Genomic DNA, 17,168 nt, shown 5'->3' with positions numbered 1-17,168 from the left:
GATGTGGACATGAAGCTAGGGTTAGGGTTGAACCAGGATGTGGACATGAAGCTAGGGTTAGGGTTGAACCAGGATGTGGACATGAAGCTAGGGTTAGGGTTGAACCAGGATGTGGACATGAAGCTAGGGTTATGGTTGAACCGGGATGTGGACATGAAGCTAGGGTTAGGGTTGAACCAGGATGTGGACATGAAGCTAGGGTTAGCGTTGAAACAGGATGTGGACATGAAGCTAGGGTTAGGGTTGAACCAGGATGTGGACATGAAGCTAGGGTTAGCGTTGAAACAGGATGTGGACATGAAGCTAGGGTTAGGGTTGAACCAGGATGTGGACATGAAGCTAGGGTTATGGTTGAACCGGGATGTGGACATGAAGCTAGGGTTAGGGTTGAACCAGGATGTGGACATGAAGCTAGGGTTATTGTTAGGGTTGAACCGGGATATGGACATGAAGCTAGGGTTAGGGTTGAACCAGGATGTGGACATGAAGCTAGGGTTATGGTTGAACCGGGATATGGACATGAAGCTAGGGTTAGGGTTGAACCAGGATGTGGACATGAAGCTAGGGTTATTGTTAGGGTTGAACCGGGATATGGACATGAAGCTAGGGTTAGTGTTAAACCAAGATGTGGACACGAAGCTAGGATTAGGGTTGAACCAGGATATGGACATGAAGCTAGGGTTAGGGTTGAACCAGGATGTGGACATGAAGCTAGGGTTAGGGTTGAACCAGGATGTGGACATGAAGCTAGGGTTATTGTTAGGGTTGAACCGGGATATGGACATGAAGCTAGGGTTAGGGTTGAACCGGGATGTGGACATGAAGCTAGGGTTAGTGTTAAACCAGGATGTGGACATGAAGCTAGGATTAGGGTTGAACCAGGATATGGACATGAAGCTAGGGTTAGGGTTGAACCAGGATGTGGACATGAAGCTAGGGTTAGCGTTGAAACAGGATGTGGACATGAAGCTAGGGTTAGTGTTAAACCGGGATGTGGACATGAAGCTAGGGTTAGTGTTGGACCGGGATGTGGACATGAAGCTAGGGTTAGCGTTGAAACAGGATGTGGACATGAAGCTAGGGTTAGTGTTAAACCGGGATGTGGACATGAAGCTAGGGTTAGTGTTGGACCGGGATGTGGACATGAAGCTAGGGTTAGGGTTGAACCAGGATGTGGACATGTAGCTAGGGTTAGCGTTGAAACAGGATGTGGACATGAAGCTAGGGTTAGTGTTAAACCGGGATGTGGACATGAAGCGAGGGTTAGTGTTGGACCGGGATGTGGACATGAAGCTAGGTTTAGGGTTGAACCAGGATGTGGACATGAAGCTAGGGTTAGCGTTGAAACAGGATGTGGACATGAAGCTAGGGTTAGTGTTGGACCGGGATGTGGACATGAAGCTAGGGTTAGGGTTGAACCAGGATGTGGACATAAAGCTAGGGTTAGCGTTGAAACAGGATGTGGACATGAAGCTAGGGTTAGTGTTAAACCGGGATGTGGACATGAAGCTAGGGTTAGTGTTGGACCGGGATGTGGACATGAAGCTAGGTTTAGGGTTGAACCAGGATGTGGACATGAAGCTAGGGTTAGCGTTGAAACAGGATGTGGACATGAAGCTAGGGTTAGCGTTGAAACAGGATGTGGACATGAAGCTAGGGTTAGCGTTGAACCAGGATGTGGACATTAAGCTAGGGTTAGCGTTGAAACAGGATGTGGACATGAAGCTAGGGTTAGCTGGAGGTTAAGGCTGGTGCCTCCTGTAATAAACCTGGGTTCTTTTGAAACATCTCCAGATTTCTAAGGACCAAAGTTTTTTTCCCCTCAATGTCTGCCCAATATAGACGAAGTGTTTGTAGTCTATGCATACTGCACAAGTCAGTACATCTCCCTATTATCTTACTATTAGATCTACCAATACATTGAGGTGTTGCTAATTTATGACTTGAGTCTCACTAACCCCTTTACTGATACAACCTCATATCCTCGGGCTATTTTCTCGCTTTCATTTCTGAGAGAATAAGGAATTCCAGTGGCAAAAGCTCTCAAAAACCTCAGATCAAACGTATTCTCGGCTGAATTAGCTGTCAGAATAAAATCATTTGTTCCTCAGCGCCTACACTCTGCTTGACGCTTTATCCCTCCCTGGACCTCGCTCTCACTCTTTCTCTCTCTCTCCAACTGGTGTGTGTTTTATGTGGTTTCAACAGGCATTTCCTTTGGGCCAATCTGACAATGCTAATGTTGGACTACACACAGGCTAACTTTTTAAAGTGCTCTGTATGCGCTCTGCGCTTTTACAAGTGTGTCCTTTCTCATCTGTTTCTGGAGTGAAACTAGTATTGTGTCCATGCCAACATTACAAGCAGGGGCAAGACAGGGTCAGAAGAGCCTATTTCAAAGCCTCCATAATCACCTTGAAAGATAGCCGGTGTCTTATAAATGTCTGATATGATAGGATACGGTATGGGGGGAAAAAATGCTTTGTTGGCAGCAAGGAGGGAGAGAACTTGTGTGGCTTCAAAGAAGACAGTTTTTCTCCTGAATTATTTAAGCAATCAACACTCATATACTTCTAAGATTAAAAGGAGATTAAAGGAGAGGTTAACAAAGAAGAGTTCAACTCTCTGATGTACTGGCTACTGTCTATTGTGTCGACTGTCTTCATGTTCAGTTTTGAACCAAGGAGTGGGAAATACAACACCGTACCATTTATATTGTGGCGAGGATTTCTTTAATTTTCTAGGTAAGTGTAACATGAATTTACAGGCCAATTTGAATTCAATCGGCCTGGTACTGTATATGAGAGAGCTAAAACAACGCCACCTCATTTCAAACATGTCATATTCCACGAGAAAAAACACCCATAGTTTGAAATAACTCACCAGACAGCAATTCTGTAAAAAAAACAAAAAAAACAATATTGTATTTCATAAAAATGTACAAAATATATATACATATCCAACACAACAGAGTTGCATGGAAGTATACAAAAAAACTTTGATTCCTAATACTCTATAATATCTTATTATCCTCGTCATCATCAAGGACGGGAGAAAAAGTCATTTGATACTTTAAAGGAGGATCCTTTTTCCCTTTTCGATTTTTCCTAATTCATCACATAATTCATTCACATCATCAGCATTAATAATCACCCCCAGAATATGTATCATATCAAGTATTTGCATATTCTTTTGAAATTGTTGCTTAATTCCAGTCACAACTTGTCCCCGACACTGAGACGTCACTGTTCATCTCAATAGTCCAACTCAACCAAACAGACAAATAAGACAATGGCTCATATCGAAGACACTGTATGGAAATAGACCTGACATGACTAAATAGAATAGAAAAAGATTTCTTCTGACTCTATTGAATTATTTAATCATTTTTCTCCCATATTTTTTTTTTTTTGAGCAATTTCACTGACAGAATGTTTTTTAATGAGTTTCAAATAAGATCTGAAAGAAAGAATCAAATCATTTTAGATCAAGTCATTTACACTATTTACATATATACGTGTGTCTTTAAGATCGAAAAATCCCAAATCCGTATCATACAGAAGGACTTGGTTGCGTTTCAATGTGAACTGTGTCATATGCTCGTCTTGTATATTCTGCGGCATAGCCAGGCACTTGGTAAACTTGTTTTACTGCAGAACTGCACACTATCTCATGTACAACAGAATTGTGCTGTGGATTACATTATACTTACTTACTCATCTAAGGCAAAATATGGCTTCTCAATAGATATGAAATCGCCATATTAGCTTCATAATGATGCTGTACAGAATAATACAATAAGTAGCACAAACATAGTGGTGTTTTAGCATGAAGTCTTCAGAATCTCATAGGTTCCTTAGTCTCTGGTGGTCATCAAAGTTCTCCAATGAGGTGCTTAGTGTTCAATCACATGGTCAGGAGGACCTCTGCAACAATGTTAACTAGTAGGTCACCCCCTTGTCATTCACACAGTCAGTTTAAACTCTTGGTGGTAGAAATACTATCGTTCATAGAGCTTGGGTCACAATAGGTCATTTCTTTTAACACACGTCCTGGGCCAAATACACCAAGGTAGGTACCCTGGTTTTACCTGTGTCTGCCTTCAGTGTATTTGGGATCGTCCTTATGACATCATGTTGAGGAACTTGTTCTCTTCTGCAAGCGCGGTGAGCAGGGAGCTCATATCGCCAATGGCCATGTTGCTTCCCCCTGCAGGGAGGGGCAGGGTGACAGAGTTCCGGGGGGTGGTGAGTCTGGAGGAGGTCTGGGACAGACTCTGGAGGATACTGGGGCTGATGGTACCTGACATCAGGCTGGAGTGATCCCCGTCATCCAGCATGGTGTCAAAGTCAATCTGGGGCTCCTCTGCCCCTGTCCCGTTGGACGAGTCCATTGTACTGGAGACCTGGTTGCTTACTCCCGGTGAGGTCATGGCGGTCTCAGTGCTGTCTGAGGGACATTGAAGAACATCCACTACTGATGATGCCATCATCTGCATGTTGACGTTTCCGTTTGGCTCAAACACGTGTATCTGTCCTGTGTAGAACATAACATTGCTGTCCTTGTTGTTGCCATTGCTGCAGTGATTGCCAATTGAGTTTTGTCGCTGCATTGTCATTGACCCTGAATGCTGTCTGCTTCGAGACTTAGGTTCTGTGGGCGGCCTTGGCTGGAGGAGTATTTGACCTCCATTTTGGATGGGATGCTGAACCTGGGACGCTATATTATACTTCTGTGAGATCATCCGCAAAGAATTCACACCGCTATCCTTAAATGTGACTTGAGACGATTGACTCCCCCCTGGCTGCGCCCCCAGCCGGCTGTTCTGCGTGTCTACAGTGTGCACCGTCTGTTGTTGTTTACTGTTTTGGCTCAACATACCCAGAGTGCCACCAACTGCCATACTACTACAGGAGGACCGCTGGTTAGCGTTAGCGGTAGCATCGCTAGGACCAAGACCCTGGTTAAACCCATGCCCGAGACTCACTGGTTCATTGAGGTTAGCATGAGCGGGCTGCTGTTGCTGTAGGGTCTGTTGCTGGACACAGCTCAGCCTCGAGTCCGCCTTCTGCTGCTCTATGTATCTCCCCTGCTGGGCTGCGTGAGCCAGGTTGTGGATCATCTGTGCAATGTGTTGGTTGGAGTTAAGATTCTGATTCTGGAACGAGACAAAGTTCTGTTTCTGTTGGACCATGGCGAGGTTTGGGTTGCTTCGACCGAACGGCAGCTGTTGACTTGGGTTGTGAAGAGCTTCCACAGTACCTGAGCTGACCTCGTTCCACTGCACCGGCATGGTGCTCGTCTTACTGGGTAAGGAGGGGAAAGACTGCTGCGGATGGCCTGAGCTTAGGGCACAGAAGAGGGGCATGGTTTGTGGTGCAGACGAGGGATTCATATTCATATTGGTGTCCACCACAGCCATCCTTTGCTGGTGGTAAAACTGCTGTTGCTGCTGGGGGTTAGGGTTTAAGGTGTTTCCATGGAAACCACATTGTGCTTGTCGGTTGTACCCGTTGGCACAGTCTGACTCTCCAGCTCCGCCCTGAGGGGCGATGTAGTGAACGACGTCATCAGGAAGTACCATCATCTCCTCCTCACTGTTGTTGCGACTACTGCTCATGTCGCCAGCCATGGTCTCCATGGCCACGTTCTCAGAGATGCTGGGCGGCCGGGGGCAGTAAGGGTATCGCTGCAGACTGCCGTCGGAGCGCGGCTGGTGGCTCTGGGGCGCCAGGTGGCGCCGCTCAGCTGCAGACGGGGCCTGGTTGGGCTGGGAGGCGTGTGGGTGGAGATTCTGCATGTTGCCCGTGCTGTTGTAGCGCTGCACCTGAGGCTGATGGGACAGCGGGTCCAGGGGTGGCGGTCCCCGGGGGACGGGGTCGCTAGCCCGACGGGGAATGTTGGACGGAGCTTCGTGGGGCATCATGCTGCGGCCGTTATAGCCTCCCATATCGCCGCTGCAGCGCCTGGGAACACCACTGGGGGCAATGGGGTTGAAGGAGGAGTAACCAGACGACGAGTCTCCCTGGGAAGCGTCCCTGTAGAGGGCCATGCAGGTCTTGAGACTCATCCTCTCCATGTTGGGTAGAGGTGTGGGTGGGGCTCCGCCTGTAGCCGCCGCATATTTAGCCTTGAGGTGGTAGTGCTGGGCGGGGGTGAGGCTGAGGTGACTGGGCAGCCCTCCCCCTCCTCCACTCTGGCTGGCGTTGCTGGACCTCCGGGACAGGTCTGCAGAGATGGGGTCGTAGGAGCCGGTGGAGCTGATGTTGTGGTGGCGGTGGCCACTGAACGTGGAGGCGTCGCTGGAGCGGCGGCTGTAGTGGCAGGGGGAGATGCCAGAGGAGCGCCGGCTGATGTAGGCAGAGGAGACTGTGCTGGTGGCGCTGTCCCTGCGCTCCATCAGATGGTCCAGTTGGTTCAGGACAGTCACCTTACTGGAACACAGCTCACTGAGGCTGAGGAACGATCCAGGCTCACCATCCATATTTCCTCTCTCCAGAAGGGACCCTGAAGAGAAGAAAAATGGATTTCACACAGGAGAAATATAGTCTGAGTAGTTTTCTGAATGTACTGAATACTCAAAAAAGATAATTATGAGAACACTGGTTACTTCTTTCTTTTTACGGTCACTCACCGCTTACTGGTATGGGCGGTAGCTTGGTGTTCTGGACTGGAGGAGATGGATGATGATTAGCCCACTGGCAGGAGTCCCACACCGTCTTCAGTTTCTCCTTCTTCAGGTGTTCTAGTCTGTGGATGTGGCTGAGGCCTAGGTGTTGACGGAGGTGGAGGCCCACCCCGACCCCTGCTGTCCCAGACCAGAGGCCAGAGAAGGAGGAGTCCATGAGGGGCCCTGAGGGGTCGTCCAGCCCAGTCAGGTCCCCCATGCTTCCCCCGCTGCTGTGGAGGGCCATCTCTACTCCACTGTCATGGTTGGTGGAACTGCCAAGTGGCGACGGCTCGCTGCTACATGACGACTGACCACCAGGGCTGGACTGATACATCTAGAGAGAGAGAGAGAGAGAGAGAGAGAGGAGACGGAGGGAAGGAGAAAGAGTGGAAGAGAGAGAAGCAGAGAGAGAGAGAGACAACATGTTTATAAACTATATAAAAAGGAAAGGGATCGCCATCTAACGAAGAGGAAGTAGAACAGTGATAACAGAACAACATAAGGAGATGTACAGTGAATCATGCAAGTTCTTTTCTCCACAACTTTAATTGTGAATAACGAGTGTTGGTTGGGGTGGCTACAGATTACAGCTCCCTTAAGACCGTCTGTGAATTAGAAATGGGGGAGATGAAAGGATGCTTGAGTACATGCTAAGCCAGCACACAGGGCTATGAATCTATGGCTCTCCGGGTTGTTGGGCTCCCCAGTCCCTCTTTATGGTGTACAGTACGTGGACTTAAAATTCTGTAATAACTATTATACACATTTTTGGACTGTGTTCCTTACTGGCTGTGGCTTGTCATACAGCAGTAGTGCATGAAATGATGAAAGATATTCTGTATTGAACTGAAGCTCAAACTGAAGCTGTGCTCACCTTAGTAATGTCTGTCCTTAAGGAAAAGTTCAAAGAGAAGAGAAATGGAAAGGAAATGTGCAGAGAGTGTTAAATAGGAAGGATAAAAGTTTGTTAGGTAAGATTTGCATGCCATTGTTAGTAGGGGCTCAGACTGAGAAAGTAGAAGTGCATTATCTGACTGCACAAATCTATAAAGTGGCTTTAACCATAGATTGGGAGGCACACATTTTTTATTTAACAAGTCAGTTAACAACAAATTGTTATTTACAATGACGTCCTAGGAACAGTGGGTCAACTGCCTTGTTCAGGGGCAGAACAACAGCTTTTTACCATGGCGGCTTGTGGATTCGATCTAGCAACCTTCCTGTTACTGGCCCAAATCTTTAACCACTAGGCTACTTGCCGCCCCCGTATGGTAAACATAACCGTATGGTAAAACTGTCTGTTTGCTGAATTATACTTCTACTCCAAATGATCTCTCATTGGATGATAGGCTGCAACACCAAATGATCTCTCATTGGATGATAGCCTGCAACCCCAAATGATCTCTCATTGGATGAAAGACTGCAACACTAGATGATCACTTACCACAGAGTTCTCCGTCTTGATAGATGTGGCCTGGAGGTAGTCCTCCGTGCCTCTCGAGGTGCTGTCCATCTTCTCCTCCATGCCCCGGCCTGTCTCGTTCTCTCCATTCTCTTTGGGTGGCATGGGTCTGCTGGGCGGCAGGTCGCTGCGCTGTTTCTTGGTGATGTGGGCTTCTGGTCCATGGACTGTCTTCACGTGCTTCCTGAGAGAGCTGGGGTCCGTGTAGCGCTTCGTACACCCGGGGACTTTACACACGTAGGGTTTCTGTGAACACAAGTGTATTTATTTCACCTTTATTTATAAAGGTTATACTCAGAGAGATAAAATACATTACAATAGAGACATGTCATGTACATCTACAGTTGAAGTCGGAAGTTTACATACACTTAGGTTGGAGTCATTAAAACTTGTTTTTCAAACACTCCACAAATTTCTTGTTAACAAACTATAGTTTTGGTCGGTTAGGACATCTACTTTGTGCATGACACAAGTAATTTTTCCCAACAATTGTTTACAGACAGATTCTTTCACTTATAATTCACTGTATCACAATTCCAGTGGGTCAGAAGTTTACATACACTAAGTTGAATGTACCTTTAAACAGCTTGGAAAATTCCAGAAAATGATGTCATGGCTTTAGAAGCTTCTGATAGGCTAATTGTCATCATTTGAGTCAATTCGAGGTGTACCTGTGGATGTATTTCAAGGCCTACCTTCAAACTCAATGCCTCTTTGCTTGATATCATGGGAAAATCAAAAGAAATCTGTACAAACAATAGTATGCAAGTATAAACACCATGGGACCACGCAGCTGTCATACCGCTCAGGAAGGAGACGCGTTCTGTATCCTGGAGATGAACGTACTTTGGTGAGAAAAGTGCAAATCAATCCCAGAACAACAGCAAATGACCTTGTGAAGATGCTGGAGGAAACGGGTACAAAAGTATCTATATCCACAGTAAACGAGTCCTATATCGACATAACCTGAATGGCCGCTCAGCAAGGAAGAAGCCACTGTTCCAAAACCGCCATAAAAAAGGCAGATTACGGTTTGCAACTGCAGATGGGGGCAAAGATCTTACAAATGTCCTCTGGACTGATGAAACAAAAATAGAACTGTTTGGCCATAATGACCATCGTTATGTTTGGAGGAAAAAGGGGGAGGCTAACAAGCCGAAGAACACCATCCCAACCGTGAAGCACGGGGGTGGCATCATCATGTTGTAGGGGTGCTTTGCGGCAGGATGGACTGGTCACAAAATAGATGGCATCATGAGGAAGGAAAATGATGTGGATATATTGAAGCAACATCTCAAGACATCAGTCAGGAGGTTAAAGCTTGGTCGCAAACGGGTCTTCCAAATAGACAATGACCCCAAGCATACTTCCAAAGTTGTGGCAAAATGGCATAAGGACAACAAAGTCAAGGTATTGGAGTGACCATCACAAAGCCCTGACCTCAATCCTATAGACAATTTGTGGGCAGAACTGAAAAAGCGTGTGGGAGCAAGGAGGCCTACAAACCTGACTCAGTTACACCAGCTCTGTCAGGAGGAATGGGCCAAAATTCACCCAATTTATTGTGGGAAGCTTGTGGAAAGCTCCCTGAAACATTTGACACAATTTCAAATCAATGCTACCAAATACTAATTGAGTGTATGTAAACTTCTGACCCACCTGGAATGAGATGAAATCTTTTTAAGCTGAATTAAATCATTCTCTCTACTATTATTCTGACATTTCACATTCTTAAAATAAAGTGGTGATCCTAACTGACCTTAGACAGGGAATTTTTACTAGGATTGAATGTCAGGAATTGTGAAAAACTGAGTTTAAATGTATTTGGCTAAGGTGTATGTAAACTTCCGACTCCAACTGTATTTAATCTGAAGCGATTTACAGTTCAGTGAGTGTATACATTTAAATGTGGCCCCAGCAGGAAGCAAACCGACAACCCTGGCATTGTTACCACCACACTCTTACCAAGTGAGCCACATAGGATCCAGAGGGAGATGAATATTATGCAGTTCATATTCTGTTTAATAACATTCAAATACATGACTGGGAATTAGAATATCCATCCCCTCCTACTTACTCAGATTAGCTGTGACTAGCAGTAGTTGTAAACACGCAATTAGAGTGTATAAATTATGTATGTAAGACCAGTGACTTGTTGGTTCTGCTTACAGCCACAGAGTATCACTAAGATTTATATGGTTTCCAGTAATAAAGTTAGTTATATTGGTGGGATGGATCCAGTCTTATTTTTCATCCCGAGGGGTAGTGTGTGTGTGTGTGTGTGTAGATCCATGGGATGCTGTGCTCTCCCCCTACATCTCCCTCCTCTATCTCCTGATGGATAGGCCAGTAGGAGGCTTGAAACGGTTCCAGGGTTCATTTTGTATTGGTGATCTGCAGGTGGTCTGGGTCTCCATTAGGGATGCCTACGCTTGATTCACACTAATCCGTTGTGGGGCTGCCACGCTCATTAGTTCTGTACATCATTATTTACTCATACACACACACACACACACACACACACACACACACACACACACACACACACACACACACACACACACACACACACACACACACACACACACACACACACACACACACACACACACACACACACACACACACACACACACACACACACACACACACACACGGCCATGGTTTAATGCGGCAAGTATAGACATCCAAGAACAATCACTGTGCGTGATGAGAAAAAGTCCACACATCTCATTTCAGCCTGAATATGTAAAAGGCAGACAACAGATTGAAGATATGTACGTCCGTTCTCATTTTCTTGATGCCACAATCTTTTGGCCCAGGACCTTACAGTAAGTCACAAAAGGTAGAAGAGTATTGATCCTCTGTCTAAGAGAATATCTAATGGGCTCTATAAGTGAGTCTGTCTGAAGTCTTGGCAGGGCAGAATGGAGCTGCAGTGCCGTGCAGTGTGGGAACGTGTCTGCATCCAAAATGGCACCCTATTGCCTGCATAGTGTGCAGTTTTTGAAGGGAATAGGGTGGTGTTTGGGAGACTGCCCCAGTAGGACCTCAATGAAGTGTGTGTGTGTGTGCGTGCGTGCGTGCACACCTCGTTGGAGTGTGTGCGGTTCTGGTGCTTGGCTCTGTCCGAGGCGTTAGAGAAGGCTTTGTTGCACCCCTCGTGGTCACACACATATGGTTTTTCCCCGGTGTGAGATCGCAGGTGGGTCTTCAGATTCTCCAGGCGAGAATAGGCCTTACAGCAGCCCTCAAACTGCAAGAGAGAGAAAGGAAAACACCAAAGCAGTCAAACACAGGATCTTTGTACATTTTATTTCACATCTATCCTTGTTTTCCATTTCCGTTTAATTTCTATAAAGATGACCTTTGCAATTATTGTGTAATGAATGGCACTCTGGTGTGGAGGCATGTACAGCGCATTCAGACCCCAACATTTTGTTACGTTTCAGCCTCTGTCACGACTTCTACCGAAGGTGGCTCCTCTTCCTGTTCGGGCGGCGCTCGGCGGTCTACTAGCTGCCACCGATTCCCTTTTCGTTTTTCTGCTGGTTATGTCTTCATTGGTTTCACCTGTTTCTTGTTTCGGGGTTATTGCAGGGCTATTTTAAGCCTGTTTGGGGGCTATTGAACATCCTGTTTCCATTGATCATCCTTGAGATGTTTCTACAACTTAATTGGGGTCCACCTGTGGGAAATTCAATTGATTGGACATGATTTGGAAAGGCACATACCTGTCTATATAAGGTCCCACAGTTGACATGGCTTGGCTTGTCCATAGAGCTCAGAGACAGGATTGTGTCAAGGCACAGATCTGGGGAAGGGTACCAAAAAATGTCTGCAGCATTGAAGGTCCCCAAGAACACAGCGTCACGTCTGCTCTCACGTTCCTGCCGGTTCATTGGGCTTCCATGCCCCAAACGGCTTGCCCAGCGCCCATGACTCGGGCCGGTTCGCCGGGTGGCGCCCCTAGAAGGGGGTGTACTGTCACGTCTGCTCCACCAAGAGTCTTCCTAAAGCTGGCCGCCCGGCCAAACTGAGCAGTCAGGGAAGAAAGCCTTTGGTCAGGGAGGTGACCAAGAACCCAATGGTCACTCTGACAGAGCTCCAGAGTTCCTCTCTGGAGGTGGGAGAAACCTCCAGGTCAACCATCTCTTCAGCACTGCACTAGGCCTTTATGGTAGAGTGGCCAGACGGAAGCCACTCCTCAGTAAAAGGCACATGAGAGCCCACTTGGAGTTTGGCTGAAATCGCTGCCAAAGTTGCTCCAAGAAAGTATTGAGTAAAGGGTCTGAATACTTATGTAAATGTGATATTTATGTTTTTAATTTTGTATACATTTGCAAAAATGTCAAAAAATCTGTTTGTGTTGTGTCATTATGGGGTATTGTGTGTAGATTGATGAGGGGGGAAAAACTATTTGAATACATTTTAGAACAAGGCTGTGTCGTAACAAAATGTGGAAAAAGTGAAGGAGTCTGAATACTTTCTGAATGCACTGTACATAGTCACCAATCCAAACTTCAGAAACAAATCTCCCCTTGACACCAGTGCATGAATTATGTGAAAAGTTGAGGATTTGGCCTGAAGAGAGCAAATCTTAGATGTTGTACATGAGGGACTTTCAATACAGTACCGTAGAGGATATATCTAGGTCTTACTGTAAGAAGGACCCATTGCCCTTACATGATATAATGGTAATAACAGCTGGAAGTACTAACATACACCCTACTAACCAGCTTAGGGACATCCTCTATGTGAATATGTAATGTAATCAAACTGTGAGCACATTTTTCCTTCTTTTCTAGAATGATCACGTGAAATATTGAGAAAAGCCCAAACGGCATTTCTATATTTGTGTGTGTGTGTCCGTGTGTGTGACGGTACACTCTGCAAGTGTTTAGAGAGCCAAATGCTCAGCGAAAGGCCGAGCCTGGCGACGATCAGTTACTTACGGTACACTTGTGTGGCTTCTCCCCCGTGTGTCTCCTCATGTGAACCACCAGCATGTACTGGGCCTTAAAAGGCTTCTGCTCCCTGGAACACTCATCCCAGCGGCACACAAACTCCTTCTTCTCCCCGTGGATGTGGTCGTTGTTGATGTGCTGTGTGGGAGACACGCCCGGATGAGACTGGATCTCTACAGCCTGTGCGACTTGCGGACCTGTCCAGTAACAACCCCTAGCCCCTAAACACTTGTGTCGATCTAAGGGATTGGATAGGTGTAAAGCAACAGTCATTCGATTGCAGTAATTATTTTACATCGACATAAGTGCCTAAGGGGAAGGGGAAGGGGTTTTCTTTCTGTGCATGGCCTGCAACTTCTCCTGTTGTTCATAAGGTTTACATAATGTGGACATATTTTTGCATTACTCATCTTATATGTACAGTTGAAGTCGGAGGTTTACATACACCTTAGCCAAATACATTTAAACTCAGTTTTACACAATTCCTGACATTTAATACTAGTAAAAATTCGCTCTCTTAGGTCAGTTAGTATCACCACTTTATTTTAAGAATGTGAAATGTCAGAATAATAGTAGAGAATTATTTATTGCAGCTTTTATTTTTTTCATCACATTCCCAGTGGGTCAAAAGTTAACATACACTCAATTAGTATTTGGTAGCATTGCCTTTAAATTGTTTAACTTGGGTCAAACGTTTCGGGGAGCCTTCCACAAGCTTCCCACAATAAGTTGGGTGAATTTTGGCTCATTCCTCCTGACAGAGCTGGTGTAACGGAGTCAGGTTTGTCGGCCTCCTTGCTAGCACACGCCTTTTCAGTTCTGCCCACAAATTTTCTATAGGATTGATGTCAGGGCTTTGTGATGGCCACTCCAATACCTTGACTTTGTTGTCCTTATGCCATTTTGCCACAACTTTGGAAGTATGCTTGGGGTCATTGTCTATTTGGAAGACCAGTTTGCGACCAAGCTTTAACTTCCTGACTGATGTCTTGAGATGTTGCTTCAATATATCCACATCATTTTCCTTCCTCATGATGCCATCTATTTTGTGAAATGCACCAGTCCCTCCTGCAGCAAAGCACCCCTACAACATGATGCTGCCATCCCCATGCTTCACGGTTGGGATGGTATTCTTCGGCTTGCAAGCCCCCCCCTTTTCCTCCAAACATAACGATGGTCATTATGGCCAAACAGTTCTATTTTTGTTTCAACAGACCAGATGACATTTCCACAAAAAGTACGATCTTTGTCCCCATGTGCAGTTGCAAACCGTAGTCTGGATTTTCTATGCCGGTTTTGGAGCAGTGGCTTCTTCCTTGCTGAGCGGCCTTTCAGGTTATGTCGATATAGGACTCGTTTTACTGTGGATATAGATACTTTTGTTTCCTCCAGCATCTTCACAAGGTCCTTTGCTGTTGTTCTGGGATTGATTTGCACTTTTCACACTAAAGTACGTTAATCTCCAGGAGACAGAATGCGTCTCCTTCCTGAGCGGTATGACAACTGCATGGTCCCATGGTGTTTATACTTGCATACTATTGTTTGTACAGATGAACGTGGTTTATTCAGGCGTTTGAAAATTAATCCCAAGGACGAACCCACATTTTTTCCCATGTTGTCAAGCAAAGAGGCACTGAGTTTGAAGGTAGGCCTTGAAATACATCCACAGGTACACCTCCATTTGACTGAAATTATGTCAATCAGAAGCTACTAAATCCATGACATAATTTTCTGGAATTTTCCAAGCTGTTTAAAGGTACAGTCAATTTAGTGTATGTAAACTTCTGACCCACTGGAATTGTGATACAGTGAATTATAAGTGAAATAATCTGTCTGTAAACAATTGTTGGAAAAATGATTTGTGTCATGCACAAAGTAGATGTCCTAACCGAATTGCCAAAACTATAGTTTGTTAACTTGTAGAGTGGTTGAAAAACAAGTTTTAAATGACTCCAACCTTATTGTATGTAAACTTCCGACTTCAACTGTGCATATACCGTATTCTATTCTACTGTATTTCAGTCTATGTCACTCCGACATCGCTCGTCCAAATATGATATATTCTTAGTTCCTTTACTTTAGATTTGTGTGTATTGTTGTGAAATTGTTAGATATTACTTGATAGATATTACTGCACTGTCGGAGCTAGAAACACAAGCATTTCGCTACACCCGCAATAACATCTGCTAAACGTGTACGTGACCAATACAATTTGTTTGGTTTTGATTGAACGTTTCTCTCCCCCCAGAAGTCCCTCTGAGGTTGTCTTTTTTACTAGGCCTCTAGTTGTGTTCTGTTCTGTCTGTCATTGAGTGCATTTGTGCTACTTCGAGAGAACACACTATCACCTGGAGACAGAGGTTTTCTCTGTGACAGAGGTCCGTTAGAACAAGTCCATTTCAGCTTGTGACAGAGGCGGAGCAGCCATTTGCCTCTCGAAGAAATTAGGAGTAAAGCCATCAATCAAAGTTTGCCGGTAACTTTCCGTTTTTGTCAGACAGTGAAGAAAGACGACGTGATTGTGTTGTCGGGTACGCACTATTTGCAGTGTGGCTCCGTTAGTCTTTGATAGATGAGTTCCACTGGTCTACACTCTTTCCACAAGAGGGATTCTACGGTTCGGGAAATAAAATCAGTCATCAAACGGGCAAATGCTCCTTTGCTCCACTCTGTTTGTATGTGTCTAAAGGGGGAGCCTCTCAACACTTTAATTTAATGGAATTGCCCCGTGACGGATTTTCCAACTCTCTTATCCAAGATTGATGTGGCATCCCGCTGGCTGGCGTGCATAGCCTAGGACAAATGGGTCTGGACAGGAATTGTGCTCTTCCCTCATTAGGGCTGTAGTTTTTAAGTGCAGGGGCCCAGTGAGCGTGGGGGGGATTACATCTCAAACCCCACCGTGTCCTGGGATCCCTTGATGAGCACATCTGCAGAAATAGACCTAATACCCTGAGAACATCAGGAATTACTAACAACCAGGTAACCAATAGGATGCGTGGGTTTCAACCATGCAAGCTTATAGAGCTAACAAGCATGTATGCATTCACACACACACACACACACACACACACACACACACACACACACACACACGCACACACACTTCAGTGCCAAGGACCTTCATTGTGGTAGCTAAATGCCAGCATATTCCTTAGGCTACTCTCTCTACTTGTTGGTTTGATGTCTGGCCCATGATAATTAAGCCAAAGACACGGTTGAGCGTGCGTTGACTGCTCTCTCAGACAGGCAGCTCTTTGTCCGTAACTGCCTAACCTAAACCATCCTGGCCTATCATTAGGAAGGTGTTTGTGTGTGTGTGTGCCTATCATTAGGAAGGATCTCCGAGAGGTTTAACGTTCAGCTGGAGTGTAACTGTTGGTGACTGAGGGAAACAATGAGGACAGATAATGGAGGCCTTAGTCTGAGCTCTGCGTCACAGTGCCCCCCCCCCCCTCTCTCTTCCTCTCTCTTTTATCGCTCTCCCTCTCTTTTATATCTCTCTCTCTCTCACTCCCCCCCCCCCTCTTTCTCTCTGCCACCCCTCTCTTTCTTTCTCTCAGTCTCTCTCTCCGTCTGTCCTCGTCTCTCTCTCTGCTTCAGTGACGGCCTGGAATGCCCCTGCTCGTCCAAACTCTACATGCCAAAAAGTCCAATCGAATAAAACAATCCCAGTCTCATGGAAGCTAAACACTTAGCGAAGCTTACTTTATGTGAACAACCAATGAATCATCTGACTCTCAGTATCTATCTGGAGGAACGCATAATAAAACAGGAGCCCAGTTGAAGTCCATTGATAAGCCTCAGTCTTAGAAAGCACTGAAATATGGACTCTTAAGTATGTTAGAGGTTACTGTGGAGACAGGGAAATCAGGGAGGGGTTAAGGGTTTAGTGTTCCTGGCTGGACGGCTTTATGTTGGGCTTCAGAGGTCAGAGGTTAGGGAGCACATATAGACCAAGAGGTCAGTGGGATTTATTCTGCACTTATTCCAGCTGCACTGAAAGGCAGACCTCCTCTCTCCCACCACACACTCATCAGATAGCGACCTTCCTCTGCTCTTGGCCCAG

The 17,168-nt window shown here is 45.7% G+C and overlaps 1 protein-coding gene across 2 annotated transcripts in view; it reads right to left on the bottom strand.

The window, feature by feature from the left end:
- Positions 1 to 2,721: 2,721 nt before the first annotated feature.
- LOC135542541 (zinc finger protein GLI2-like) overlaps positions 2,722 to 17,168 on the bottom strand; it is a 70,248-nt gene continuing 55,801 nt past the window's right edge. For both annotated transcript variants that reach the window (XM_064969577.1, XM_064969578.1), the window contains 5 exons: positions 13,088 to 13,237; positions 11,224 to 11,388; positions 8,115 to 8,378; positions 6,635 to 7,004; positions 2,722 to 6,507 (listed from right to left, as the gene is read on the bottom strand). In XM_064969577.1, the coding sequence (XP_064825649.1) occupies positions 4,124 to 6,507; positions 6,635 to 7,004; positions 8,115 to 8,378; positions 11,224 to 11,388; positions 13,088 to 13,237 (3,333 nt within the window). In that variant the 3' untranslated portion in view covers positions 2,722 to 4,123. The remainder of the gene's footprint in view (positions 6,508 to 6,634; positions 7,005 to 8,114; positions 8,379 to 11,223; positions 11,389 to 13,087; positions 13,238 to 17,168) is intronic.

Source organism: Oncorhynchus masou, chromosome 6, assembly GCF_036934945.1.
Source record: "Oncorhynchus masou masou isolate Uvic2021 chromosome 6, UVic_Omas_1.1, whole genome shotgun sequence".
Taxonomy (NCBI): domain Eukaryota; kingdom Metazoa; phylum Chordata; class Actinopteri; order Salmoniformes; family Salmonidae; genus Oncorhynchus; species Oncorhynchus masou.
The sequence above is the reverse complement of the archived record's forward strand: the minus strand, read 5'-3'. Positions and strand labels throughout refer to the sequence as shown.